This window comes from Leishmania braziliensis, chromosome 3, assembly GCF_000002845.2.
Source record: "Leishmania braziliensis MHOM/BR/75/M2904 complete genome, chromosome 3".
NCBI lineage: Eukaryota > Euglenozoa > Kinetoplastea > Trypanosomatida > Trypanosomatidae > Leishmania > Leishmania braziliensis.
Window position 1 is genome coordinate 5,726 of NC_009296.2, and position 27,826 is coordinate 33,551.

Sequence of the window (27,826 nt, forward strand, 5' to 3'; positions counted from 1 at the left end):
TAGCTGGAGAAGGGAAGTAGTTGTGATACGACTTCTGAAAAAGAAAGCCATCGCGTCGCTTTCTAGAGCGAGAGGCGGCGGTGGCACGGTGAGGACCAGGGTGAGTTGTTGACACTAACAAGGTGGAGAGTGATTGAAGCACATGCTACGTAAGAAGAAGGAAACAAGGATAAGATGGGGACCTTAACAGGCGAAGCGCGTGAAGGGAGTGGAAGTGCGCACGAGAAGTACGGACCGTGGATGAAAGAGAACAGAGGGGATGTACAACGAGGTAGCCAGCACACTCTCGTAGTGCAACAAGGCGCACCCGAGTCGCTTGTCGGCTACAGCTTGGCAAAGTCGGTTGGTGTGCTCCACTTCCCTAAATCAGAGGTTTTCCTGCTGAAGCACTGAAAGCGTGAGTATGTAACGGGGGAAAAAGAAGACCTTTTGAACAAACTACTGAAAGGGGGGAGGAGACTGATGACGGGGCGTGCGGAGCATACGCAGACAGAGACGACTTAGTCATTTGGGGACGCTGCGGTAAGCACAAGTCGAGCGTCACAGTACCTGGTAATGCTATAAAAGAACGACTGCAACCAGGAAGAGACTCCAAAAACCGACAGAGATGAACGAATACAAGCAATGATGTGATAAGTGCGAAAGTTATGGTAAACACAAGTAACCTCTGTCCCTGCTGCATCACAAATATAATATGATACACTGCTGCAGAGAGTTATTCCTCATGGAGTCGCTGCTCTCCATGTTTAGGCAGAGAAAGAACACGCAGTACAGTCAGCGGCGGTGCTGGTACTAAAAGAGTGAATAGTGGGGCTTCTGTGAATGCCAGGGTGGAGAGTGCGTCAGAGACAGAATAGAGAGAGCGAGAGCGCATCAAACGTACGAGTCTAGTTCAGAACAACACCCACAATGGAAGTAAGAGCTGGTCACGTGGTTCAAACCACACATAAACCGGCGCACACAGACATAGTGACATTGAAGCGCACTGCGCAGCCCTGGAAATAATAAAAAAAAAAAAATGGATAGTGGCTATCATCGAGGCCTAGTCATGAGTGCACTTCCACATGTCTGCTTTTGTTTATGAGAGCAGTACTGTTTTCAAGGTTCACACATCCGCTGACATCAACCACCTCTATGCATGCCGCACTCGCCCGCAGCGGCTCAGTGCTGTTAATACGTGTGTTTCTCAGTCTCACCTCCTTAAGGCGTGTCGCCGATGTGAGAGCCGCGATACTGGTCAGATTAATGCAGCCATTGGCGTTCACAACTGTCAACGCCGACGCACTACATCTTAGAGCATCCAAGCTGTCAACACAGGTGTTCTGGAGAGACACTTCTCTTAGCTTCGTGGCTGACTGAAGAGCCGAGATGTCACGGAGGTTCAAGCAGCCGCTCAGGTCCACCTCTTCCAGGGATCCTGTGGCAGGGCGGAGGACGTCTAGGGAGTCAAGAGGAAGACTACGCATCCATATAGTCTTGACACTTGTGGCAGCACCAAGCGGCGCAAGATTTTTTATCATCGTACAACAGCTAATATTGATAAATTCAAGAAAGGGTGCGATGGGCATTAGAGCATCAATGGAGCTAATTGTCGTGTTGGCCAGGTCGATGCGGCGAAGCCTCATGGCGCCGGATAAGAGGGAGATGCCCGAGATTTCTGCGCACCGCGTCACTTCGAATATAACCAGCGATGCCATGCTAAATTGAAGAGCCTCAATGTCGTTTATCTTTGTACCCCATAGGTACACCTCTCTCAACTTGGTTGCGGCGGCAAGCGGTGATAGATCCGACACTTCCGCACAGTTACCCAGCGCAAGCACCTCGAGGGATGCGGCACTGCATCGTAGTGGAGCAACATTGTCGACAGCTGTGTTCGTGAGATACAACTCCCTCAACTTTGTGGCAGTAGAGAGAGGGGAGATATCAGAGATGCGAGTACAGCCGGCCAGCCCGACCGACTGGATGCGACCGGCGCTTGTCCGCAGAGCCTCAATACTCTGAATTGTCGTGTTGTGGAAACGCACCTCCCGCAGCTTCGTGGCGTTCAGCAAAGCAGAAATCTCCGATACCCGCCCGCACCCTCCAATGTCCAGCACCTCCAGAGTTGATACGCTGAAACGAAGCGGATCAATGCTATCAATATTGGTACCCCATAGGTACACCAGTCTCAGTGTTGTGGCCATGCGCAGTGGCGCAATGTCGGAGATGCGACCACAGCCGCCGAGGGCAACAACCTCGAGAGTCGCAGCCGAAGCTTGCAGAGCCTCAATACTACTGATGTCAGTATTTGTTAGGTAAATCTCCCGAAGCTGTGTAGCATGCATGAGCAGTGAGATGTCGCTAATGCGCGAACAGCCCCCGAGGAAGAGGCACTGCAAGGATGACGCACTCGCACGAAGGTCTTCAATGGAGTTGACAGTGGTACTGGCCAGTCGTACCTCCCGGAGATTCGAAGCTGCACGAAAAGCGGTAATATCGGAGATCGGGCAGTTGTCTGCACACACCGCTTCTAGAGTAGATGCGCTTGCCTGCAAGCATTCAAGACTCTGCACGCCAGTGGACTGTACATCAACGCAGCGCAAGCGTGATGCGGCCGCAATGGGCGACAAGTCAATGAGTGCCCTGCACTGACCTAAGAAAACGACCTCAAGAGAGGTAGTGCAGTTTCGCAGCGCATCAATACTCTGCACTTTTGTGTGACGTAAGTCGATTTCCCTCAGAGCACTAGCGCGAGAAAGCGCCAAGATGCTGTCAACGCTAAAGCACCTTTCCAAATGTACCACCTTGATGGTTGAGGCAATGGGCATCAGGGGAGTGACGTCCCCCACCTTCGTGCCTCCGCAGTACAGCTCACGTAATGATACTGCCGTAGAAAGACAAGAAATACTCTGTAGCTGTGTGCATCCCTCCACATCAAGGACAGTTATTGTGGCAATGCTGGTGCGGAGAGGCGCGAGGTCGACGATACTAGTTGCGCCCAAACGGACCTCCCTCAGTTTCGTCATTGCTGAAAGCGGCTCGATGCTGGCAAGCTGCGTGCACCCCTGGGCGTTGACAATATGTAAGGTGTCTGCGCAGCCTCTTAATGCAGCAATACTGATGATATCTGTGCCGTTCAAGGACACGTTCTGCAACTGAGTGGCCGAAGAGAGTGGCGATATATCCACCACTTTACGGCAATTGGCCAAAGAAAGAGAAGTGGCAATTCCCAGATACGCCAAACCAGCCACATCAACGAGCTCGTCGCACTCACAAAACACCACAGTTTCGAGCAGAGGACAGTCGCCCAAGCTAGGGATGCCTCGAATTCCGCAGCGGTGCACCGCCAAAGCGCGCAGCTCGCGAATATCGCTGAGTGGTGGGAGGGATCTGAGCTGAGAACAGCCCTGCAGGTGTATCACGCATAGTTCGCGAAGAGCACCGATCTTTGACGCGTCCGTCAAAGAGGGTACAGTACAAAAAAAAATGCGTGTATGCTTTCTACTCTCCAGTGTATTCAGCTGAAGTTGCGAATGACAGAAGAAGACAAAATTTGCATCGGCATCTTTCCTGTCGTTGGTGGAACACGTGGCGGCTTCATAGCGCTGAATGAACTGTAGGTCCTCAACGACGTTCTTTAAATCAACTGTTAAGCGTGTTCCATCGAGATGACTCACAATGGCATCACAAACTACCGAGTCGCTTGTGCCACCTCGAAGAGCACACAAGCGATTGAGCGATTCAGCGATGAGAGCGTCGCGTATTTCGTTTCGGATTGTGCAGCTGAAGTTGCTATCTGTGACCCACTGAGCATCGGTGCGACATAACGGGCACCTGGGCTCGCACAAAAATGAGCAACGGAAGCAGATGCAGTGGTTGCAATGTCTGTTCCGCACCGCAGGAATCATTGGCTTAGTGCACATATTACATATGTATCGGTCATCAAGGATGATGTCGCTGCACGTGACAGCACTCAAAGATGAGAAAGGCGCCGTCATGAAGAGTGGCGATGGGAGAAAGAGAGGTTCAGCTCAAACAAAAAAAAAAACGTTGAACCGAACACCACAGTACCCTATGGTTTGGTAATGCGTATACAGCTAATGATCAAGGGGGAAAGCACAAAACGGATGGTTGAGAAGGGGAAGAGTGAAAAAGTGTATAGAGCGTACCCTTGGTCTTTTTCTTTTCGCCGTCTATATGGTGGAGCTGCTTCAACGGCGGCGATCATGGGGGAGCACTATCCTTTAAAGGGGAAAAATAAAGGTGCTGCAGGTGTGGAAAAGAATTGCAGGTGCCAGTTTGTGCTTGTTGTCTGTCACGGCGATGAAGGGACACTTGAGATTTCGCTCATGACATCGGTGGCGGTCACTTGAAGGAATCAGATGCACAGATGAACGAGAGGACGTCAATTCACACATCAGAGGTGCAGCATTATGACGGAGCACCAAGAACTGCACCTGGACGCATTGAGGGAAGTGATTTGAGCTGTGAATTCACATACCGTACGCCGCAGTGAAGGGAAACTGACACATATTTGCGTGATGTCAGCTAAGCAACGACTGGGTGAATGTGGCTCACTTTTTCTGTGCGAAACGAGGTAAGCGGCAGCGTCATTCACGAGTTGATCCCCATTGGGAATCCGCATGTAATGCTGCGATGAAATAGATGCAAGGTACTCTTTGCGTGGTGAAAGCGGCGGGCCAAAGCTGCACAGGGTGCCCCCCCCGCGCTTCCTGGAGATGACGTTTTCCATGGAGGTGTTGGGATGGTCTGGCACCCCGACGTGCCAGGGGGTGCGTGGGGCGCGTGCGGAGCGACAAACAGAGGGGCAAACTTACGCCCGGACCCCCCAACAGCCCACTGGCGAAAATCATGTTCACCCGCGGGGCCCCGGGGGTTGGCATTTGCGATGCCGCTAGTCTAATTGAAGGTGCTTGCATTTTGTTCACAGCCATGACACACAGTTCCCCAGAAAAATGATAGTGTTCTCTGCATTGAAATAAACAGCGGAGAAGCTTTGAATCAAAGAAAGAAAAGATCGTTCTGCGTTTCTCCATGCGCTTCATACACAAATGGCGCACGTACTTTCGTAGATTACCTTTTGCAGGTGTGCTGTCCGCACATTCTTCTGGAGGAAAACAACCCATCTCCTGCCTTAGCAACTGATCTCGTATTACTTTCTTTTCTGTTCTCTACCCTCTGGTCCATTTCAATCAACTAGATAGAAAAGGGGCGTTACCTGTCTACCAAGATGACCAACGGTGCCGCAGAGAAGAAGCACCTAGTGCCACTTCTTGAGTTCTTGCGTTTTGCATCTGAGCACAGCAGGAGTGAACCAGCCAGATTTCCAAAGCGGATCAATGGTGTTAGTCAGGCGATATCTGAGTCGTCTGATTCCGGTGTAGATCCAGATTCGCTCTCGCTGCCGCGTGAATTTCATGGCGAGGTTACCTACAGCAGCAGCAATGACAGGTCTTCATCCGCATCGCGCGACAACGCTGTTTTTATGTCATCAACTCAAGAACGACGAAAGCGGAGCCGCTCTGTTGATGAGATCTCGGAGTCGATAGTGGGCTCGACTGTGCCTATGGACTGTGAGCTTGACGTCATGACTGCCGGAAAGGGCTGTGTCACATCGAAATACTTTGACTTTTCACTGCTGGATCTTGGTGTACAGCCGATAATCGCATCAGCTGTGAGTGTGCTTACCAAAGACGTCGCAAAGCAAGTACAAGGTATGAGGTGCTGCTACGTGCTTCCTGGTACTTCTATGGTTGTGACAGGTGATATTGTTGATGTCAGTGTGGCCTCAGAAACAGTTCTTGTTTCTCCTGACCGCGGATTACGAGTCGGTCTGGAATGGATCTCTATTCGGCGAGTTTTCCAGGTGCCAAAGAACATATTGGCCGTGCGGGGAGAAGCGGCGTTACGAATTCAGCGCATCATCGATGCAGAGCGGCGAGGGGAGAAGACACCAAGGTTTTCCCCTGTTCAGCTGGCTGAAAGCGCAGAGGACGCATCATCCTCTGAGTCATCCATCAGCCATGAGGAATTGTAGACACTGGAATTCTACACCCTCGTGTTTGTCATATAGTTTCTACGCTGTGGTGATATTACCAAGGGAAGATGAATCATTGATCTGTTATAGTTCACTTTTGTTGCGCGTCAGCGCTATGCTCCTCGCTTTATAGAGTATGTGCATGTTAGGATCTGTTATGCGCAGGTTCTTTGGTTTATGTCAACTTCCACATGCATTTCTCTCTTTGGGTATTTTAGCTCCTCCTTGGGTTTGTTTTCACCTTCTTTTCTCTATTGTCTACGGGACGTGATCCATTTCTTTGCTTTCTTTTTTTCTTTATTTTTTCTGAAAAGGGAAGATGATGACATATCGCAGATTAAGAACCTTCAAGTTATGTTTAATTACTTGGATGAAACCTTGAAGCTCATAACACAGCTGAGAATGCAATTTGCACTTTTTACTGAGTGTTGTATTCCGTGGTAGCGCCGCATATGTCGCAGGACAAGGACACGTTAGTTGTCTTCAGTAGGGCACTTTCTTTTTTATTTTTACATCCCTACAGTTGTCTGCTCTCTTTCTTCTTGACTACATGTTACTTGGTCAATCTTTCATGTTTTCCATATCTGTTACTGGTGGGCCCTCTTTTTTTTTTTTTTGCGCTATATTAATTTTCTCAGTTGCATACCATATACCGGCACTGGGGAGCACTTTTGCTCAGTATTTGCTTTCCCGTATTAGTGCTCGTTTGCTCATTTCATCTACACAATTTCCAATATTTTCCATGAGCTCGGCCCTCATAGACTCACCCTACCGCGCTCTCCTGCTGGAGGGTGTTGATCCAGCAGCAAAAGAGCTGCTGGAGTCGAAAGGCTGCACCGTGGAAGCTATTCCTAGCGCTCTGCCACATGACGCTCTGTTGGAGAAGATCAAGGACGTGCACTTTCTTGGCATCCGCAGCAAGACACGCGTGACTCGGGAGTTGCTTGATGCGGCACCCCAGCTTCTCGCAATTGGCTGCTTCTGTATCGGAACAAATCAAGTGGACTTGGATTATGCAAACAAGCGAGGTGTGGTGGTGTTCAACTCTCCGTTTGCAAACACCCGCAGTGTTGCTGAGCTTGTGATCGGTGAGGTTATCGCCTTGTCGCGAAAGATTACGCAGCGCAGCGAGGAGGTGCATCAGGGTGTGTGGCGCAAGACTCACCTGGGTTGCTACGAAGTGCGCGGTAAAACTATTGGCATTATCGGCTACGGGCATATCGGCTCGCAAGTTGGTGTACTTGCTGAGGCCCTCGGCATGAACGTAGTCTTTTACGATGTTGTTCCGACACTCGTGATTGGCAATGCCACTAAGGTCGTCCATATAAATGATTTACTCACTTTTTCCGATTTTGTGACCATTCATGTGCCGGAGACAGATATTACCAAGGGTATGATTGGGGAGGAGCAGATCCAATTGATGAAGAAGGGCTCCTACTTAATCAATGCTAGCCGCGGAACGGTTGTTGACCTTGAGGCATTAGCAAAGGCTCTTCGTGAAGGACATCTCGCCGGCGCTGCCATCGATGTGTACCCGGAGGAACCAAGGGCAAACAATGAGCTACATGTGACACCGCTGCAAGGTATTCCCAACGTTATTCTGACTCCCCATGTGGGTGGGTCGACCTGCGAGGCGCAGAAGGCCATCGGTGTGGAGGTAGGTTCGGCGCTTGCTCTGTTCGTGACTAGTGGCAGTACCGCTGGTGCCGTCAACTTCCCGCAGCTTGTTCCACCGCCGGTGGCCAAGCAGAACTTTCGTCTCACCAACGTTCACGTGAACGTACCTGGTGCGCTGAAGGACATCAACAAAATTGCGCTGGATTTGGACTGCAACATTGGTATGCAGTTTCTGGCGACCAGCAAAGCGATCGGTTACCTGATCATGGATGTTGACAAAGACGTTGCTGCTGAGTTGCGGAAGCGCATTGCCGAGCTCAAGTGCAGCATTTGCACGCTGATTATTCGGTAGAGCTTTTGTTGGACTTCCCGTATGATGGTGTGCGCAGGCTAACGGAAAGAGGATCGCCGCAACACTTCTCTTGGCTACTGTTTTATTATGCAAAAAAAAAGGAGGACTTCGGGTATACAGTGCGTCAGTACTGTGTCCCCCTTTTTCGTCTTAGTGGTAATCAGGTCCTCCTGCTGGCATCACTTCACTTCTCAAGGAGATCTGACGTGTGAATAGGAGCTATGTGTATCGTTTGCTGCCGGTTAGGTGGCCGATCGTTCTTGGATGTTTGCTTGTGTTCTCCATGTGAATAATTGTCTTTCTTTCACTCTTATTGCAACGTGATCAGGCGTTTCTTCTTTTTTTTTGTCTGAACAGAAGGAAACGGGTCATCTCATGTTTGTTCTACTCTTTTGCATTGCAAGGGCATATCGTATGCATGGCATCTGTAAGGGGGCGTTCTATTGGAATAAACGTGTGTTCCTTTAAAGACAGGCTTGTAGCTTGTCTCACTGTGTTCTTGAAACACAACTGTAGTTGAGCTGTTTCTCTTTCCAGTATCGAATACGATCATTTGATTTGCAGGACTCCGCTTTGGGAAGCGTCGCAGCACGTTTTTCTGAAGAAGTAGCTTTCACCGATAGAAATGCTACTGCGGCGAAAGGTTTATTCGCATGAGGAGAATCGCACTTTACACTGATGAGACGGCGTGATGCGCCCCCCGCTGCTGTCTGGAAGTAGGTTTTTTTCTTTACTGTTGCGTCTTTTCCGTGGTCTGAGTATCCGCGTTGCGCCAGACACACTATTCCCTTCCTTCGATGAAAAGGATCTTCTATAACTCTCTCTCAACCATTTTTTTTTTTTGTGCCCCTGTCTGCTCCCAGTCAGCTTGTTTTTGCTGGTGGCATCTCAGGAAAAGCACACGACTTCCCGCTGCCTTCCGTCCTCTTCTTTATTCTTGTAGCCCACCGCAAATAATGCTGCCTCCTGTGAAACCGATTCTCTTCACTCCGGGTCCGCTGATGACTTCGGAGACGGTGAAGAAGGCCATGCTGACTGACTATGCCAGTCGCGATATTCGCTTCATGCAAGCAGTGAAGTTTATCCGCGAGGAACTTATATCTATTTCTGGATTAAACCCTAAAGAGTGGACGTGCATTCTGCAGCAGGGTTCGGGGTCGATGGGCGTTGAGGCAGCCATCTCCACCGTTTTCCCGCGCACAGGTGGCAAGTTCTTGCTCGTCAACTCTGGCAAGTACTCGGAGAAGCAGGCGTATGTGATAAATAGGTTCAAGTTCCCAATGGTGGAGCTGAAGCTCGGTGAAGGCAAGGAGCTGCAGATGAGTGCGCTGGAATCTGTCATCCGCGCCAACCCAGACGTCACAACCGTGGGCCTCGTCCACCACGAGACTAGCACCGGTATGCTCTACCCAGCGGAGCAAATAGCCGAGGTGGTGCGCCGCGAGTTGCCCCACGCCAAAATTATCATTGACGGCATCAGCGCCTTTGGCGGTATCCCGTGCGACTACGAAAAGGCGTGCGACGTGCTAGTTACTGCACCGAACAAATGTCTGCACAGCGTGCCTGGAATCTCCATCATCCTGGCCCGCCGCTCGCTCATCGAAGCTGCGAAGGGGTGCGCTCGTGGTGCCACACTTGACCTTAGCATGCAGCTGAAATCGTTCGATGCGAGCGGTCAGTTTGCCGTCACGCCACCGGTCCACGTTGTGATGGCGCTGCAACAGGCACTCGTAGAGTACAAGCAGGACGGCGGCTTGGCAGGCAGGCAGAAGACGTACCAGGCGAAGGCACAGCTGGTGCGCAAAGCTGTGAAAGAGATGGGCTTCACGCTTTTCTTGGACGAACGGAAGCCGAGCTGCGCCAACATTGTGGTGTGTGTCAACATGCCAACTGATCCGCGCTGGAACTTCAAGAAGTTCTACACCTACCTCAACGATCGTGGTCTCATCATCTATCCTGGCAAGGCGTCGTATGCCGAGACGTTTCGTTTTGGCATCGTTGGACACACTTTGCTTACCAACTGTGACTGTCTCATGAAGTGCGCCAAAGAGGCTCTCCAGTCCATGGGTATTGACCACCTCCAAGCAAAGAGCAACATGTAAGTGCGTGTGTAGGTGTGTATGCTTACACAGCGCTCTGCTACTTTACTTAGATAGGGTACTGTAGCCGAAAACGAGAGTGACATCAAATTTTCCCTTTTCGTTTTCTTCTTTCCGGCTTCGGGGGTCGCTTTTTTTTTTTTGTGCCCATTGTGCTTGTTTTTCTTACTGCTATGGACTCCCTCCACACTGACGCACTGACTCGTGTAGGGCCGCTGCCTGACGGGGTACAGGGTGAAAGTGCTGTATCAGTGCGCCAATTCGTAACGTGCTGCGGAGGAGGTTAGCCAGAGAGGTGGATCCTACTAAATAGCTTTCCCCTTTTTTCTACTCATTTTTACCTCTCCCCCCCCCCCTCCCATTCCCGTCACGGTGGACCGCCTTGTTGAGAAGCAGTGAAATGGGGGAAAACACACGAGGCAGCTGCAGGCGATTCAGGCGCAGGCGCGCGAGGGGGCTATACCTTTCCCCATTGTCATTCTTAATTTCATTTGAGCATCTTCCTAATGGAAGCGCTCTCTCTCTCTCGCCAGAAGGGAGTCACTACAACACAAGAGCATCAGCAGCACAAAGCGAAGGCAAACGGAAACGTTCATAATCTACTCTTTCAGCCGCGCCTCTCAAGAGAAGACGCGCATACCGAGCCACCAAAGTGGCAATGAAACAAATGTTCTCGCTGCTTTTGAGCCTTGTGCACGGGCTCATCCCGGAGAAGGGGAGAAAAGAAAGCAAATGATTCGACAAGACTTGTGTTGTCCTCGCCGTTGCAGGTCTCTCGTGGAAAGAGATCGCGCCTATTGTCATCCATGAGTCACGAGGGCAGTCGCTGTTTTCTTTTATTTGTTTAGTGGGGCTTCAGTGGCGTTTTCTCATTTCGTTTCCGAGGCTGTAGCGTGAACTTCCGTTTCTCCTACGCGGCAAATTCTTCGAATCCGCGTTTCTACCATCGTCGTCCTCATGTCTTTGGCTCGTGTCTCTCTCGCGCGATCGTTCCTCTCTCCGCCATTTCTCTACAGTGCTACCTCGGCGTCATCCCCCTTGCCACCGTGGAACCGGGATCTCGTGCATGGGAGACAAGTGTCCGGCTGGCTCAGCGAAAAAAAAAAAAACGCACTCTCGAAAAGGGAAATTGCGATCTGACTGGGACACAACCACATTGCCTCTGCGTGTGGGGGCCTTGCGGATCAGCACAGCGCAGCCTCTTTCTCTGTTTTTGCCCCCTTTTCTGCATGGTCTTGCTGAACCCCGGGCAGCAGTAAGACCATGCAGAAAAGGCGCGCTCTCTCGTGAGCCAGAAGAAGCTGCGGATGAAGTGAAAGGCTGTTGCTCTCGTGTGCTCTCTCTCTCTCTACAGCCTTGCTGTATATGTACTCTCTTCCATGTGAAGTTGTTTTCCATAGTGTTACTGGCGCGCGCTACCGAACGAAAAATGGTCGTTGCTCTCTTTCTCTCTCTCTCTCTCTTTCGTGTCGCTCTCTTCCGTTCATCTTTTCACGTTGCTGCTGGTGCTTCTTACTCTATCCAGCGCACACCTTGAGTACTGTCAGGAGGCACTTGGCCGGAAAATCCCATGTCTCTAGCAGTGCTTCGTTTGGTGTCCATCGCGTCCGTGGTGGCTCTTGTGTTGTACTTCGTGCTCAAGCACTTGGCCGTCCCGCAGAATGGTGCCAAGAGACTAAAGCGAAACGAAGGCCCTGCTGAGCGCAAGCTCGTCAAGGGTGGCACACCGCAGAAGATTGATCTCTTTACCGCCAGCGTATGTGCAGCCTATCCAGATATGTCTGTTGACAGCGTCCGTCGTCTTTTTCCACGCAAATTTGAGGTGCACGGTCACGTCGTGGTGATTCGCCTGAACGATGGCACCTCGGTAGAGGAAGTCCGCCCACTGATGCGCTTCTTTGCCCAGTCCTTCGCTCCGGTTTCAGTCGACGTGGTACTGCTGGAGGTGGACGGCATCGTTGGCGAGCTGCGCCGCCCATCTCTGCAGCTCCTGTTCCAGGCGGACACCGCCTTGACGGAATATGCGACGTCGCTGCGACGCACCATTCATCGCCGCTGGAGTGATGCGCAGAAGCGAGGGCAACCTTTGTGTATGACAATTGATGCCATGGAGAGCACGCTGAAGCGGTGGACAGCGTCACCGACCTTCACGGCACATGTGGAGAACGGCGTCATATACAGCTTCGACGTGTCGCGGGTGATGTTCAGCAGCGGCAACACAACGGAGCGAATACACTTTGGCGCCGTCGCTGCTTCTGGTGAGGTGGTAGTAGACATGTTTTGCGGCATTGGCTACTTCGCTCTGCCCCTAGCGATGCATGGCAACGTGGCGGAGATTCACGCTCTTGAGAAGAACCCAGACAGCATTGACTTTGTGAAGCTGAATGCCGTACTGAACAGGGTGGGCCACCTCATTCACCCCGTGTGCGGCGACAACCGCGAGGTGGGGGAAGAGCTGGTGGGCAAGTGCGACCGTGTGCTAATGGGTTACATCCCCACCTGCAAGTCATTTCTCCCACGCGCCGCCTCGTTCCTCAAGCGCAACGAGGCAGGGAGGAACAGTGGCATCGTGCACTACCACTTCCTCGCCGAGAAGCTCTGCGCTGCCCAGGAAGCGCTGAGGGACGTCCAGGATGAGCTCGGAAAGGAAGTCGCCGCATCCGTCCGCATTACTGACCTTCGATGTGTGAAGTCGTACGCGCCGAAGCGCTTCCACTTTGTCGCTGATCTCTTTTTCGAGTGACGGGAGGGCGACGGCGGTAGTGAGACTTGTAGTGGTCAGTTGTGTGTCTGTGCGTGTGCGTGTTGGAATGAGTGTGTGGAGGGGCACTCTCTCTCTCTCTCTGTACGTCTTGCCTCCTTCTGCCTGACACCTTACTCAGGGTTGGCTGATGTGCACTGACCCCAGCAGCAGTAGCAGTCAGACTCGAGCTGTGCTGATTGCGCGCCCTCCCAGCCGTGTAACTCCGCTTCTCTAAGTCGAATAACAAAAAAAAAAAGATGCGCGAAAATGGCCTGTCCCGCTGCTGCTGCGCTCGAGACGCAAAGAAAGAGAAGGGGGGAGGGGACGGCGAGTCCAAGGCGATATTTAGCATTCAGCGACGCTTCACCTCTTGTGCTCTTCTGGAGAAAGGCACAAGCACACACACCCACACACATGCACACACACGTACAAACATGCTCTTTTTCTCTCAACTTCTCACAAGCTCTTACGTTCTTCTCTCCGTCCTTCCTCTTCCTCTCTTCAACGACGTCTTGATTGGATTCTCGGTCCAGTGGCCACCCTCCTCTATCGTCACCACCACCTTCTCTCTCTCGCTCTGCTGTTGCATTTGTTTACTCACTTCTCCTCGGCCTCACTTCTTCTACGTCACCATGCGAGAAGGTATATCCGATAGTGGTCGCACCCCTTCCCCCCTTTGAGCAGTGCGTTCGTCTCACTCTTACGCATACAGCACGCAATTGCTCGTCTGTGCATTTTCTTATTCCTCTCCCTCAGAGCTTAGCGAGTGTGCAGCCCAATGGAGGAGCAGGAGCTTAGCAAGATCATCATCAACGAGGCGGCGCGGTGCTCGCAGGGTCGACTGGACAGCGAGTCCACCGCCAAGCTTGCACGCTTCCTCAGTGACGCGAAGGGGCGAAATCATGTCTATCAGTGCTGTCTAGACCTCGCACAGGACCCGGGACGGCGGCCGCGCATCATGATGTTGCTAGTAAACTACGTCCAGAGCTTCCCACCATCTCGGCAATGCCTCGAGAGCATCAAAGGTTTCTGCAAGGCTCACTCATCCGGCGACGTCAGCCAAGACGTGCTGAAGCTGGTAGATGCACTGCTACGTGAAGCGCCGCTGGAGGGTCTGGCCAGCTCGATAGCGCGGTCTTCACGACAAGGCTATGCCTCGGAGTTGGCGTTGCTGGCCGACTTTTCTGCGACGGCGCCGGGAAGTGGTAGCGTTCCCATCTCTGCTGTGCCTTACATGAAGTGGATGAGCGTGTCCGTAAAAAAGAATGAGGGCGTAAAGTGCTACAGCGAGGTCATGTACCAGCGCGTGTGGTGCCCCCCGTACGTGGATCAGTTCCCGCTGCTGTGCCTCGAGTCTACTGTGGTACGGCAGACCAGCATAATGTCCACCTTTTCGGCAAACTACAAGGTGAACCCGAACGTGATGCAGGCTACCCTCTTCTTTATGAAGCAGCTCTGCGACGGCTACGTCACTAAGCTGCACCTCTCTGAACCACAGCTGCACTTCCGGTCCGTCACCATCTGCTACCTGCCCATGCTGCTCGAGATGATGGAGAGCGACTACTTGTGCGTGCGCAACCACGTCTACGACTTCATTTTCAACCTCGGCGTACATGTGCAGCTCATCGACCCCGCAGGTGTCTACCCCGGGTGCACCGAGGCACTAGAGCAGGAGGTGGTGTGGATGGTGCTCACCGTGGTGGAGCGGCAGGCAGTGTTGAAGATCTGTGACGAGACGACGTGGACGGCAGCTGCCAAGTGCCTTCTGGCGGTGGTGCCGCCCTCCTATCGGCACTTGGTTGATTGTCGCGTGCTCTTTCAGGTGCTGCAGCTGCCGGGGCTGTGGGAGCTGCATCCCGAAACGTTTACCATCCTGGCACAGGCGTTCGCGCGGAGCCTCTTATCGAACAAGGACGTGGATGTGGCTGCTGCCGACAATCTCGTCGTCGATGAAGTTGCCTTTGCCAAGCTAGGCAGCTCTGCGATGTCTGACATTCTCACCATCTACCGGCACTGCACCACGCCAGGCGCGCGCAAGGCTCTCTTCCAGCTACTGGTGGCGTGCGCGGCCCGCCGGCAAGGGATGCACGGTGCACGCAGCGGCATGCGCGCGTCCAGCCAGCTGTCCGCCGAGGCCCGCGCCGGTGCCTTCAGCGATTTGATGTCGGTTGATTTTTTCTGGCATACTTATCCGCTACTGTACTACATGTCTGAGGCAGTGCAACGGGAGCTTCCGCGCCGCATCGCTGACGGCCTCGTTAAGTCTGACTTTGACGGCACCAAGAAGAGCTGGAACGTCGTGCTGCCGCTAGTGGAGAACATGCTAGGGTTGCTTGCTGAGGATGCCGAACTGGAGGGCTACATGCAGGCGCGCTTCAGGGCCATCGAGGTGCTGCGGCGAAAGGATGAGGAGGCATTTTTGGCAGCCCTTCAGGTACTGCTGGGTGAGGTAACGGAGACCGTGCCGCTGCTGCTGGAAGGGCACCGGGACACGAATGACACCAAGGTGTACACTGCAGCCTGGCGGCTCGCCTTTGTCAGCCTCCGCTGGAGTTCGCGGTACTTGCCAGGCGACGCTCACTGCGCCCTGACGGATAAGCTAGTGCGCAACCTAGTTTTCTACAAAGATGGCCGTGGGCGCATCGGAAACCGCGCACGTGTGGGTCACATGTGCGCCTCCCTTCTCTTTTCACTGAATCTGCTGTGTCGTACGTCCCCGCAGCGCGATGCTGTCACATTCCGCACCGTCCTGGAGGTGGTCCTCTTCGACCGCGGCGATACCATTGACATTCGGACTGCCATGGCGCTCTACCATCACCTTGTCGAGTATCTGTGCGTCCCCACGAGGTCGTCCTTTCACCTGCACACCGCAAACGACGTCAGCGACGTGTCAGCCATGGTCATTCAAGAGCGCGCGCTGTGCATCAGCACTGCTGCTGTGCAGTTCGTTGGGCTTCGCATGCTGTGGGGCATGTACCGTAGCCTCGAGCAAAGCCAGGCTGCCGCGGTGTGCCGTGCGCGGCATGTGCTGGTTCTGCTGCTATGCCACCAGAGCTCCGATCGTCGTGGGGTGGAGGTGCGCACGTGGAGGACGGTCCTCTCAGACCCATACCCGCCCGTCGCGCTGCTCGCAGCTGAGAAGATCATGCACATCTTCAAGGCCGAGGAGAAACCGAGCACCGCTGCGGAGATTAACGGTGACGCTTGTCGTGACGTATACCACGACGCGATGCGCATCCTGGAGAAGGGGGAGCGGAAGCGTATCTACTAGTCGACTGCTGTGAATTCAGAGCGAGACAGAAACCGAAAGGCCCTATCACGTGTGTGGGTGTGTCGCTCTCGGAGTAGCTCGCTGTGGGCTTATGTGCGCGTTCGTGCTCCTTTTCGTTACCGCTGCAACAAAGAGTTTACCTCATTCGTCTCTGCGCAGAGGAACAACCTCCGCCGCCTCTCAACAAAGACAACTCCCGTACGAAGAGCTCACCCACGCCTCTCTCTACCGTATTCAATGCACCTTTCCTTCATTCTCTCTTTTCTCTCGCATTGCACACGCAGGTACATCCGCTCCAACCTCCACGTACTCCCTCCCTAACGTATCGCTCGGAAACGAAACGGAACACCTTCACCAGCTGTGTACGCGTTCTACGTCCAGGAAGGAAACCACTGGAGCAGATAGTACGGATACACGCCGTCCCCCTCCCTCAGCAATTTAACCATGGCAGTTCCAGCTGACCGCTCCGTCAAGTTCTCCCTCGAGGAGGAGTCGCTTGCGCATGCAGTCGAGAATGAGGCCTCCCCGTCGGTTGCGATGATGCCAGCCGCCACCGCGGCTTCCCCGTCTATGCCAGAAGAGTTCACCGACTCGACTGAGACACACCCCACCACGTCACTGCCCGCGGCCGCAAGCGTGTCTCCTACTGTGGAGGAGACCCCAGCCGCTGCCTGTTCCAGCACTTCCACGGCTGCCGCTGCGGTGTCGCGGGTGGCGCCCAAGTCTGCACTCAAGTCAAAGGATCGGATCGGAGCTTCCCTTCGTCGAAGCAAATTCGTGTTCTGTGAGGAGTGTCACCAGAGCATCCCTATTGAGGAATGGCCCGATCACCGTGATCGTCTGCGGAAGGTGAACCTTGTGGAACAGGTGAGCAGGTTCCACCACACGCTCGTGCGCCTCATGGGTGAATTCCTCATGTGGGTGCTGCGCAGCGTGTACTTCCGCGAGGTGACGGTTGTGGGGCGCGAGAACATTCCTCGCGCCGGTGCCGTCGTCTTCTACGGCAACCACCAAAACCAGTTCATCGACGCGCTCATGATGCACTCGCACTGTGGCCGACCTGTGCGCTTCCTCATGGCAGAAAAGTCCTTCCACCAACCCGTCATTGGCACATTAGGACGCATGTTCAACTCCGTCCCGGTTGTGCGGCCGCAGGATGTGCCGTTGGTCGCCGGTGATGGCAAGCTGGTGAGGACGGAGGGCAAGCTCATCATCGGCTCTGGCACACATTTTTCGAAGCTCTCCAAGGGCGACGTTCTTATCTGGGGAGTCCCCGGAAACGCCAAGTGCCGTGCGCAGGTGAGCCGCATCACCTCCGACGAGGAGGTGGAGGTGACAGTGCCGATACCAGCGGAGCACGAGGTGCACGCCCCCACCAGCTTCAAGTACTCGGCACGTATCGACCACTCTGAGATGTACGCCCAGGTGTACGACACACTACAGAAAAATCACTGCATTGGCATCTTCCCCGAGGGTGGCTCGCATGACCACACATCGCTCCTCCCGCTGAAAGCCGGCGTGGCCCTCTTCAGCCTCGGCGCGGTAGAACGGCACATTAGCGTGAAGATTGTGCCAGTGGGTCTTACGTACCTCTACGGACACAAGTTTCGCAGCCGAGCCTACATCGAGTTTGGCGAGGCCTTCTCGCCTCCGGACGACCTGGTGAAGCTTTTCGACACTGACAAGCGCAAGGCGACGGGGCTATTTCTCGAACAGTTGAACGCGGCGCTGCATGCCGTGACGATCAACGTGCCAGACTACAGAACGCTGAGCTTCTTGCACTCCTTCCGGCAGCTCTATCAGCCGCCGAACTGCACACTCTCCGGGCACGACTACCTGCGACTCATCCGCCGGCTAGGCAACGTCATCGAGGAGCAGCGCGAGAGCGCCGAATTTGCGGAGTTCCGTGAGAAGGTAGAGAACTATTTGGACTTCTGCAAGGCGCTGATGATCCGTGACAGCCAGGTAGCAACGCTGAAGCAGCTTCTTCACGCCGACAGCGAGGCGCTGCAGATTGCGCTGCTGCTGCGTCGCGTGTTTGCTCTGTACTTGATGGCAGTCATCCTCGTGCCCTTTTTCGTCGTAGGCCTGCCTATCGGTGGCATTATCAAATACTTCGCCCTCAAGCAAACGAAACGCGCGCTGTCGGAGAGCTCTGTCAAGATCGTCGGTGCCGATGTCACCGGGTCCTTCAAGGTCATGTTTGCCTTTGCTGTGGTGCCGGCAGCGTTTCTGCTGGTGTCGTTCATCGTCTTCCTCTACTCCGACACCCGCACGGCGCTAGTGATTTTATTCTCGCTCCCCATGGCTATGTACGTCTCGTTGCTCATTCTTCAAGAGGCCATCATGGAGCTGCGCGCCACGCTGCCGCTGCTCATGTCCCTGGCCTCGCAGCACATGCAGTTCAAGAAGCTCTACGAGCGCCGCGAGGACCTCGCCAAGCAGGCGCGCCTCATCGTCCACAAGTACGACCCTCAGCTAGAGGAGGAGATGAAGGTGTATGTCGGCGCCGACGACTGCAACGACGACCTGAGCCGTGAGCCGTCGCTCTTCTCCTTGCGCTACAATGTTCGACGCCGGCAGGCCACGAACTCGTGAGGCGCTTGTGTGTGTGGGGGGGAGTGAGGGAGTGGGTGTATGTATGTGTGTGTGTGTGTGTGTGTGCCACAGCGGAGCGAACATTCTGTGACGCAGCTGCGCATCCTGCGTGCTGCAAGACTTTTAGGAGGAGGAACGATACCTCTGTGCTCTATCCACATCAAAGAAGCGCAGCTAATGCGAGTGGTGCCTGTCGTTACTATTCGAAGGACAGGAGAATGCCTCTAGGACTGTTATACAGCAACACGACTGAGAGACGCTCGCTGTGCCTGCTCGGTGTATGTCGTGCAACCGGTGCTTTCAACCTGCGCCACTCGGCACGCACTCGTTGGCGCCGACTTTCTGTAGTGACTTATTTATTTGGTTTTATGCTTGAATCCCCCCTTCCCCCCCCCCCCCCACACACACACACCTCGGCAGGATCTTTTCGCTCTAAGCATGTCTAATTCGCTCCCTCTCCGTGAACCGCCGGTGACGCACGTGGTGTGTCTCTTTCTTGGCTGCTGCTTCCTTTAGGCGGGCAGCTGCCCGCATTTCATCTCTCGTCTTCTGCGCTCGTTCGCACAATCAACCTGGTTGTAGTCACGACTGGGGCTCTTCTTTCTCCTTGGGCGTGTGCTACCTCGTACAATGTTCGCTCTTTCAAGCCTAAGACACTTCGTAAGGGTAAATCAGGTAAGGAGTGGCTACGCTCTGTTTTACCCTGAGAATCGATGGTTGGCGCGCCACTGTGCAGCGGCGTGCTCCTTCCTTTCCGTGCGTGCCTAGGCATCCCATTGCGAAGGTGGAGGCGCTAGGGGTGAACATAGGGCTTCTAGTCTCCTCCAGTGGCGAACCCACAGACCATTCCGTCTCTGTGTATCGTCTTAGCGCTGCTTTTTCTCCCACAAAGTCCATGGCTCTGCAGCGCTTGGAGACCTCCATCATCCCTCAATGGCCCTCCTGCCTCCCCCCCCTCCGCTGAACATCTTCCTCATTTGGGCGTGCGTGTGCATCTGTGCCGCAGTCCACCCAAATCTTCTCTCCCCTCCTCGAAACACAACAGAGGCGATAATCAAACTCCACACGCACGCGCGCACGCCGTCGCATACAGACCCGCAACATCGACTGCGCCCGCCTCCGCAGGGCTTTGGGTTTCCCATAGAACGCAAAGCGCACACCGTAGCGCACAGACATACACACCCTCACACGCACACACACACGCGCGCGCGCTCCTCCGTCCATACATGTGCAAACATACCCAATCCCTCTTGCATCCCTTGTGCCCCCTTACTCTAGCCCTGCGTTTTCCTTGTTGACGTCCCCCATTTATCCGCTAGCCATGCAAGCCATCACCGCATCCACGCTGCCCCAGCAGTACAGCGCTGGGGCCGGGGAGAAAAAGGCGCTCGTGGCCATGACATCCGCGGACTGGATGACCATGTACGAACAGAAGCCGCATGGAAACAGTACCCTCTTCGAGCTGGAGGCAATGGTGGCCAAGCGGATGGAGCTTCTCGCATGGATAGACCAGCGGATGAACTCGCCGCAGGCAAAGAGCTTCGAATCGGTGCTCGATACGATCATCGCGCGCCTGCCAGAAGAGCGGCGCTCAAGCACGGCAACAGATGCGTCGCGGGGTAAGATGGTTTCGCTAGGCTACGACGAGACAGCCTCCGGCAGTGGCTCAGGTAGGCGCTCCTCCTCACGTGGATCCACTGGAGGCGCCGCTGGCTCCAGCCAAGCTGCGAGCATTGTGTTCGCGCCGGAGGAGGACGTCACATCGCACCTGCTTTGCCGATTCGCCTTCTGCATGAGTGAGCGGTGGCGAGACTGGCTAGTACGGACGGAGCGGGTGCTGCTGATGGCCCGCATCAAGATGGAGGTGGCGAAGAACCCCTTAACGTTTTTAGTTGACCTGATGAAACACAACGGGCTTCCATGCGCGCCGCTGTCGGATGTGCAGCTAGCGGACCCGCTGCTGCAGGAATACCTCGAGTACCGCCGCGTAAAGGCAGACAGTGCACGCGAGTCGGAGGGGCGGGCAGAGAACTACTATGCCGTCCCTCTCTCCCTGGCAACACGCCTAATCAAGAAGCGCCACGTGCTGTGCCGCGCTGGTCAAGCTATCCTCTTCCGAGACCAGGTGCAAGAGGTGTTCCTGGCGGTCTTCTGTGCCCGCCTAAATCGCGGCCTGCACAGTGCCTACCTTGCTCGTGTCAAGCAGCAGGCGCTTGAGGAAGAGACCGCCAAGTCCACGGTTATGGCGATGCTCGACGCCTTCCTGCAGCAGTTCGTCTCCGACCCAGTGGACAGCCTGCAGGAGGGCGTCGCTGGAACTGTGAGAGCCGGAGATGTGCAGCAGCTGGCGCAGACACACTTTCCGCCTTGCATGCGTGCAGTTGACTCACACTTGCGCCGCGAGGGGCACCTGAAGCACCACGGCCGCTTCACGTATGGACTGTTTCTCAAAGCCATCGGTCTTTCTCTCGAGGACTCGCTGGAACTGTTCGCCACACTCATGAAGGTCAAGGGCGGCGGCTCTGTCGAGGCCTTCTCGAAGACGGCGTACGGGTACAATGTGCGACACAACTACGGCATGGAGGGCAAGAAGACGAGCTACAGCTCCGCCTCCTGCGCGACGATCCTCGGCCTGCCACCAGTGGTGGACCAACACGACTGTCACGGCTGCCCATTTCGGTTCCGCGACGAGGGTGCCCTGCGGACGATGCTGGGGAAGGAAACCCCAAATCCGAAGGGGCGCACCTACCCGAGCGTGCGGCCCGCCCCAGGAGACATCGAAGATATCGTCTCCGACTGCAAGTCCCAGCACTACACACGCGCCTGCTACAAGTACTTCATGGCCATCCACCCCGACGCCCGCCGTGACACGCTCTTCCGGTCGCCATACGAGTACTTCAGTGTGAGCCTTGAGTTCGAGACGCCGAGCGACGGCACGGAGTCAGCGAGGTCTTCTGCAGGCCCCGGCAAGCGGACGTCCATGGGGCTTTACGAGGACGCCGTACGCCCTCGTACGTCTCCATAGAGCGAAAAAGATGGAGGCGAGTTGGAATAGAAGACAAGACACGAGCGTATGTGGGTGATAATGAAGTGAACGTACCCAGAGACCGGCACGAAGAGAGAGAGGTCGACTCTTGTGGCGTCATTATCATAGAGTGCAACAGTAAGGCGGAGAGGAAAAGCAGTGCGAGGATTTGGTGCCGTGATGGCAGCATCCGGCCTATCCTGTGGTGATGTCTGCCTACGCCAACTGGCGAGCGGTGGCGAGATGGAAGAGGAGGAGGTCGTGCGCCGCGGCAGTACCGGCAGATGTTTGTAGGCTCGTGTGTGTGTGTGTGGCTTCTCTCCTGCTTTGTTCGCCTTTTGTTCCTCCTCCACTTCGTGCCCGCCCCATCTGATCGCTCGCCTACTTGCCCCAGTCTTCCTTAGCGACCTCTGCAGAGGGCCTGTTGGGCGGGCCGTGTGATAAAAAGGCTCGGCGGTGGGGAGTGGGGAGCGTGTACAGCGCGAGGCGGTCGAATGGGTGTCAACTCCCCGCCTTCTTCGCCTCACTCTTGTAGTGACACCGATGCACTTGTCTGTGTCTCTGCGTGCTGCAGTGCGCATACGTGTGGCACTTTCTCAGCGCTGTAGCGGGAACTCAAAGGCATAGGCGTTCAGCATGGTCTGCACCCACGCCCGCACGGAATGCCGTCCCACCCATGAAAGCCGGCAAGCATGCGAAAGGTAGCAAGAAAAGGACAGGCGCAGCGCTAGGCAGAGGACTCGAACTCGCTGTCAGCTGCCCCATGCTCCTTTCTTTCTCTATTGCCCAGGAGGATGAGCAAGCGTTTTGTCAAGCAGCACTTCCCCAGCTCCGCTGCTCTATCCCTGGCAACGGAAGCCCTTCCATGCGCAAGGGAAGGTGTGAGTGTACGTTGGAATGTTATTTCTACATTCACCCAGGCACCCCCCCCCTTCAGTGTACCCCACCTGTGGATTACGAAGCGCTCTTCATCCCCTCCCCTTTTCTCCCCCTGCTCCTCCTATCTCCCTGAACGCGCATGTGTGCCAGCCTACGTCGTTGTGCACAGTCCGCAGCTCTGAAACAGAAGAGGGGAATTCGAGATGCTTCGTAGGTGCTGGCTGCGGTACTGCATTGTAAGCACTGCGACCGGGGGTAGTGGAGCTCCACCGCCTCCGCGCAAGGATACTAATGATCGTAGCGCTTCCGAACAGCAAGGAAGAAGTGACGGTAGGCGGCGCTACCGCATCGAGAGTGGATACGACGGAGCTAAGAACTACGACGAGCGCGGCCAGTTCTTCTCCGCCTTTCTCAGTCTCGGTATCATATCGCTGGGGTGTACCTTCTTGTTCGTGCCGCTGTATCGCATGTACTGCGCCCCCACCGGTCGTGGCGCGGATCCGAAGTTCTATACCCCTGATGCGGCCCGCGAACGCGAAGAGCAGAACAAGAACTACCCAGTTCCCAAGAAGCTGCTGAAGGTGCGGTTCCTCAGTGACGTGGGCAACACGATGCCCATCGCCTTTGTGCCTCTGCAGAAGGAGGTGGAGGTGCTCGTCGGCGAGCCGGCGCTGGCTTTCTACTCTGCGTACAACCGCAGCAATCGCACGCTGCTCGGCGTCTCATCCTATACGATTGCGCCCCCGGAGGTGACAAACTACCTCAACAAGATCCAGTGCTTCTGCTTCGAGGAGCAGCGCTTCAAGCCGCACGAGTTGGTGGAGATGCCCGTCTTCTTCTACATTGATCGTGACTTTTTGAATGACCCGATGGTGAATTGGCTGGATGAGGTGATCGTCAACTACACCTTCTTCAACCTCGAGAAGACGAAGGACTACATCTTCCGCTCTAGCCCGCGGTAAACAGTGCGCGCGACGGTGGCAACGGGCCCATCACACGTGTGGCTTTTAGCACCATCATCATGCCTCTTTCCTTCCCATATCGCCCTGCGTCGTTGGTGTCTGCGTGAGCCTCCTCCCTTCCTGTCGGCTGCTGCTGCTGCTGCTGCCACGGTAGCCATTTGTGTCGATGCTGGGAATGAGGAAGAAAGATGGACGAGTGCGATGTTGTGTGTGTTGGGGGGTGGGCGAAGGGGACGGTCCGGAGTGGGGTGCCGGTCGTGTCTGCGCGCCATTGTGTCCTCAAGTGTACAGTTCCCTTATGGCTATCACTCGCGTTCCTTGACAAACGCCTTACGTCCTCTGCCTCCTGCCTTGCTCGTATCGCTTTCACGCTTGTTGCCGCGCTCTCTCTCTCACTCACTGCGAGTGTGGACGTGTATGAGTTTGTGTTTGCCAACCAGCCCCGTGTGTACGCTAGAATGCGGTGCTCTCCTGCTGTCGCCGCGATTGTTGCTTCTGTAGTCGCTGTCTGTGTGTGTCTCCCTGATTTCGCCGAGTCGTTTCGTTGATTAGTGCCTCCGCCTCTCTTGCCATGATCACCCACCCACCCACACACCCACACACACACACACACACACACACACACAGTGAAGCACACATTACGAGAGAGAGAGTGGCAGAAAGGCCGTCACCCCCCCCCCCTCCCTCTAATTACCTGCCTCTCTTTGTTTACATTTACCCGCCACCCCCATCCTTACCCTACTCCTCTGGGAGCGCAGCCAGGGACTCAAACAACACGTGCGTGTGTCTCTCTGTGCTCGTCTCGACGTGCGTTTAACCTGCTCCGCGCAGCATGAAAAGCCCCATCCTCTCTTCCCCCGACGAGCAACACCAGCGCTCCTCTCCTCTCCACCACCACCAGCTGGTCTCGTTGTCTTGAAGTCTCACCTGCATTTTTGTGTGTTGGGCTGTGGTGAGTCGGTGTGATGGCCCCCTGGAAGAAATGCAAGCAGCGGCCCGATGCCTTCATGTCATCTCTCGCGTGTTCTTGCTCACCTACGATACTCTCATCTAGCACTGCTTCCCCCCCCCCCTCCTTCCTTCCTTCCTCCTCCTCCTTTGTGTCCGCGCTTGTGCAATCATGACTTTCGTTCTTTGGCTACGCCGAATCTGAAAGGACCAGACTCTACAGTGCGCCACGTTGCTGTCCACCCACACACACGCACACCTCCATCACTTCTCGCCAGTGCCTGAGCAGCACGCGATGTGCGTATATCTTTGCAGGCACGTGCGCACACATACCCACGTGCACTTATACGTACGTACATGGCCATAGAACGAAGAAAAACATGACAGCGATTGTGATTGGCCGCAAGGAACTCTTCTCCTTCGCGGACCGCTACAGCTCACGGCACCTCAGCGACTACAGCGGCCTGGCAGACGGCGAGGTGCTCTGCTGCCTCTTTAACCTCGTCTTCCCTGACTTTCGCATTCGCCCAGCACCAGCGCAGACACACTCCAGCACGCAGCGGGCACACGCTAACTGGGAGCAGCTCTTTCGCCGCTTTGCGAAGCTACGCATCCCACTCTCCTTTCTCAATCCCACCGCCCTCCGAGCCGGCAGCGTCGAGTGCGGCTTCAGTACGCTCGTACTCTTCTACTTTTTCCATCACCTCTCGAAGCGGCCGGACTTCTCGGCGGAGTTCGCGCTCGACGTGGCTGAAGAGGTGACCACTTACCTGCAGTCGACTGACTGCATCGCCACTCTGCTACTGGGGAACGCACTTCAATGGGCTGCGGTTCCGGAGCCGCTGGCGCAGACACTACGGGTGCACCCGGCCTTCCACGCAGCTGTGGAGGCGGTGACAGCACAGGAAGAGGAGGCTGTCCGCACCTACCGTTCGATGTTTGTGAGGCGGCGTGCAGGCAGCGCTAGCAGTATCCGCGGCCTCCCTGCATCTCAACGCGCACGCTCACACACAAAGGAACAACAGCCGGGAATCGGCGACCCAAGCAGCATGAGACCCGGGCCATCTCCATCTTCTGCAGCGTCGTCCTCTATGCCGGACGTCAAGCACACGGCGGAGTCACTCCAACCACGACCCCCACCCCGCAATAGGTCGCCTCAGTCCTCCCGCTCCTCTACTGCTAGACTATCGAGCAGCAGCGATGTGAGCTCGTCTGTCGACTTCAGTGGGCTGCAGCACCAGTGCAGCTCTGAGATGCGCACGCGGGGCGCCGAGGTGCGAGGCGCATCACAACCAAAGGCCCAAAGTCCGCGCAGCTCATCAAGGCGTAGCGCATCGTCGTCACGCTCATCTGGGAATTCCCATTGCTCTACAACGGCGCCTCTATCATACCAGCTCGCTAGCACGGCAGCCGCCGCTGTCGCACAGCCGTCCCGTGCGCTCCACCGCTCTACCTCATCTGTTAGCAACACAAGCGCATTCCATGCGTCGGCGGTGTCTTCCTCACACGCACGTGACGCAGCTCTCGAAGCTGCTCTGCAATCGAAGGAAGCGGAGTGTGAGTCGCTCCAGATGCAGGTGGCGCAGCTGCTGACTCTTCTCGCCAACACGCGCACGACTGACACCGCCTCGGGTTCTGCTGATGGCCGGCACCATGTGCACAGCCCCACTCCACGCACGTCCGGGGTGAGGGCATCGGCGCAAAGAGGCGACGCAGTGGATGGTGCATCAGCAGCACGCTTGCAGGAACACTACGCTCACCGTATCGAGGAGCTAGAGACACAGCTGCGTGCCTACCGCGAATCCAGCCACAGCCGACGAGCCCTGTCGTCTCCCTCTCCTGCTCCAGCGGCACCCGCAGTCCCACTACCATCGGGAGCCACAGTGGACAAGGCTATGCTGGAGGCGGAGATCGCGGCACTGACGGAGGTCATCGTCGACGACGAGGCAGGGACTACCGCCGTGGATGTGCATGAGAAGGCGAACCTGCTGCACTGCCTCATGCTGGAACACCTGCAAGAGTCCCCGCGCAATCGCCAGCAGATGCAGCAGTGGTTGTGGTCCATCGTCGCAGCACACCACACAATGGAAGGAAGACTAATGGCAGCGGTCGACCTACTGCGCTTGTGGAGCAGCACGCTCCCGGCCGCTGGTACTGGTGCAGCCTCGGCTGCGAACCCTTCCGCCACCAACGGGGAGGCGTCCACGGCGGCACTGCGGAGTCAGTCGGCGGTCGCATCTCCCTTCTCTGCCGCTTCAGCAAGCAGCGACTCGGATACCGCAGACAGCAAAGGCGTTGATCATGAAGAAATGACGGCGCTGCGTAACGCTCACTATGCGGAGCTTGAGACTCTTCATACCCGGGAGCACCAGCTGGCGGCAGCACTGCAGGCAGCGGAGGCGCACAACGTCGCAACAGTGCAGCGGGCGGTGCGGCGGGAGCGACTGTGGAAGTCACTATGTGCGTCCGTCTACGCAGCGGAGCAGGCCTCCTACGCGATTACGGAGTGCCGCACAGCTGAGGAAGTTGAAGAGCGACTGCGTCAGCGGGAGGAGCACTATGGTGCCGTGGAGGCGCTCACGCAGCAGCTGGTGGAGGAGGGCCAGCAGGAGACGGCGACAAGCACTCAGCAACACGAAAGAGAGGCAGCAGCAGTATTACCTGGACCGTGCACGTCGCTGCAGGCGCTCGTAACACAACTGCAGGAAGAGCGCGCGGAACTCCTAAGCGACCTGACACGCCTGCATGATGCGTTGGCCGCGCTGCAAGCGGAGAAGGCGCGCACGACGAACGCGGACGTAGCGAAGGCGTCAAAGGCGTCACTGCGCTCCGTTACGTACGCGAGCGCAGCAGCCGCGCCGCTCTTCAGCGATGGCCTCTACCGCAAGTCTCCTGCCGTTGTACGCAAAGGCGCAGGGGGCACAAGCAATGCTCTCGACGAGGGCGATCCATCGAGGATATCGTTTCCGTCAGGGTCTACCCGCGCACCTCGCGGACTCACCTCGCTCCTGCAGCTCCGGGAAGGAGAAGAACCCTCTGGTGTGACTACGGCTGGTGCTCCTACTGCGTACTCATAGTGGCAAATGAAGGGGGTCACGCAAATACCCACACCCTGGACCCCTTCATCGCTCACCCCTCTCTCTCGCCACTGACCATAATCCTTGGATGACGCAGGGGCATCACCCGCGGAATAGATGCTTTGCAGCCTCATCCCCCCTCCTCTTTCTCTCTCTCTCTCTCTGTGGGTGTGGATGTCTGTGCGGGATTGACCAATTCTTTTTCAGCTCGCCTCGAC

At 55.6% G+C, this 27,826-nt stretch overlaps 10 protein-coding genes across 10 annotated transcripts; 9 read left to right on the forward strand and 1 right to left on the reverse strand.

Moving 5' to 3' along the window:
- Window positions 1-1,046: 1,046 nt before the first annotated feature.
- LBRM_03_0030 (hypothetical protein) lies at window positions 1,047-3,977 on the reverse strand (the record flags this gene model as incomplete). Its single annotated transcript, XM_001561543.1, has 1 exon — window positions 1,047-3,977. The coding sequence occupies one exon, from the start codon at window positions 3,975-3,977 to the stop codon at window positions 1,047-1,049; it is 2,931 nt and encodes a 976-aa protein (XP_001561593.1).
- A 1,253-nt stretch (window positions 3,978-5,230) lies between these two features.
- On the forward strand, window positions 5,231-6,037 carry LBRM_03_0040 (conserved hypothetical protein; the record flags this gene model as incomplete). Its single annotated transcript, XM_001561544.1, has 1 exon — window positions 5,231-6,037. One exon carries the CDS (start codon window positions 5,231-5,233, stop codon window positions 6,035-6,037), a length of 807 nt encoding a protein of 268 aa, XP_001561594.1.
- A 742-nt stretch (window positions 6,038-6,779) lies between these two features.
- LBRM_03_0050 (D-3-phosphoglycerate dehydrogenase-like protein) lies at window positions 6,780-8,006 on the forward strand (the record flags this gene model as incomplete). The annotated part of the gene is made up of 1 exon (XM_001561545.2): window positions 6,780-8,006. The coding sequence occupies one exon, from the start codon at window positions 6,780-6,782 to the stop codon at window positions 8,004-8,006; it is 1,227 nt and encodes a 408-aa protein (XP_001561595.1).
- Window positions 8,007-8,962: 956 nt separating this feature from the next.
- LBRM_03_0060 (2-aminoethylphosphonate:pyruvateaminotransferas e-like protein) lies at window positions 8,963-10,108 on the forward strand (the record flags this gene model as incomplete). The annotated part of the gene is made up of 1 exon (XM_001561546.2): window positions 8,963-10,108. The coding sequence occupies one exon, from the start codon at window positions 8,963-8,965 to the stop codon at window positions 10,106-10,108; it is 1,146 nt and encodes a 381-aa protein (XP_001561596.2).
- Window positions 10,109-11,675: 1,567 nt separating this feature from the next.
- On the forward strand, window positions 11,676-12,848 carry LBRM_03_0070 (conserved hypothetical protein; the record flags this gene model as incomplete). The annotated part of the gene is made up of 1 exon (XM_001561547.2): window positions 11,676-12,848. The coding sequence occupies one exon, from the start codon at window positions 11,676-11,678 to the stop codon at window positions 12,846-12,848; it is 1,173 nt and encodes a 390-aa protein (XP_001561597.1).
- Window positions 12,849-13,626: 778 nt separating this feature from the next.
- Window positions 13,627-16,119, forward strand: LBRM_03_0080 (conserved hypothetical protein; the record flags this gene model as incomplete). The annotated part of the gene is made up of 1 exon (XM_001561548.2): window positions 13,627-16,119. The coding sequence occupies one exon, from the start codon at window positions 13,627-13,629 to the stop codon at window positions 16,117-16,119; it is 2,493 nt and encodes an 830-aa protein (XP_001561598.1).
- Window positions 16,120-16,563: 444 nt separating this feature from the next.
- Window positions 16,564-18,717, forward strand: LBRM_03_0090 (putative glycerol-3-phosphate acyltransferase; the record flags this gene model as incomplete). The annotated part of the gene is made up of 1 exon (XM_001561549.2): window positions 16,564-18,717. One exon carries the CDS (start codon window positions 16,564-16,566, stop codon window positions 18,715-18,717), a length of 2,154 nt encoding a protein of 717 aa, XP_001561599.2.
- Window positions 18,718-20,038: 1,321 nt separating this feature from the next.
- LBRM_03_0100 (putative DNA primase large subunit) lies at window positions 20,039-21,742 on the forward strand (the record flags this gene model as incomplete). Its single annotated transcript, XM_001561550.2, has 1 exon — window positions 20,039-21,742. One exon carries the CDS (start codon window positions 20,039-20,041, stop codon window positions 21,740-21,742), a length of 1,704 nt encoding a protein of 567 aa, XP_001561600.2.
- A 1,082-nt stretch (window positions 21,743-22,824) lies between these two features.
- LBRM_03_0110 (putative cytochrome c oxidase assembly protein) lies at window positions 22,825-23,583 on the forward strand (the record flags this gene model as incomplete). The annotated part of the gene is made up of 1 exon (XM_001561551.1): window positions 22,825-23,583. One exon carries the CDS (start codon window positions 22,825-22,827, stop codon window positions 23,581-23,583), a length of 759 nt encoding a protein of 252 aa, XP_001561601.1.
- A 1,328-nt stretch (window positions 23,584-24,911) lies between these two features.
- LBRM_03_0120 (conserved hypothetical protein) lies at window positions 24,912-27,608 on the forward strand (the record flags this gene model as incomplete). The annotated part of the gene is made up of 1 exon (XM_001561552.2): window positions 24,912-27,608. One exon carries the CDS (start codon window positions 24,912-24,914, stop codon window positions 27,606-27,608), a length of 2,697 nt encoding a protein of 898 aa, XP_001561602.2.
- Between the last annotated feature and the right edge of the window lie 218 nt (window positions 27,609-27,826).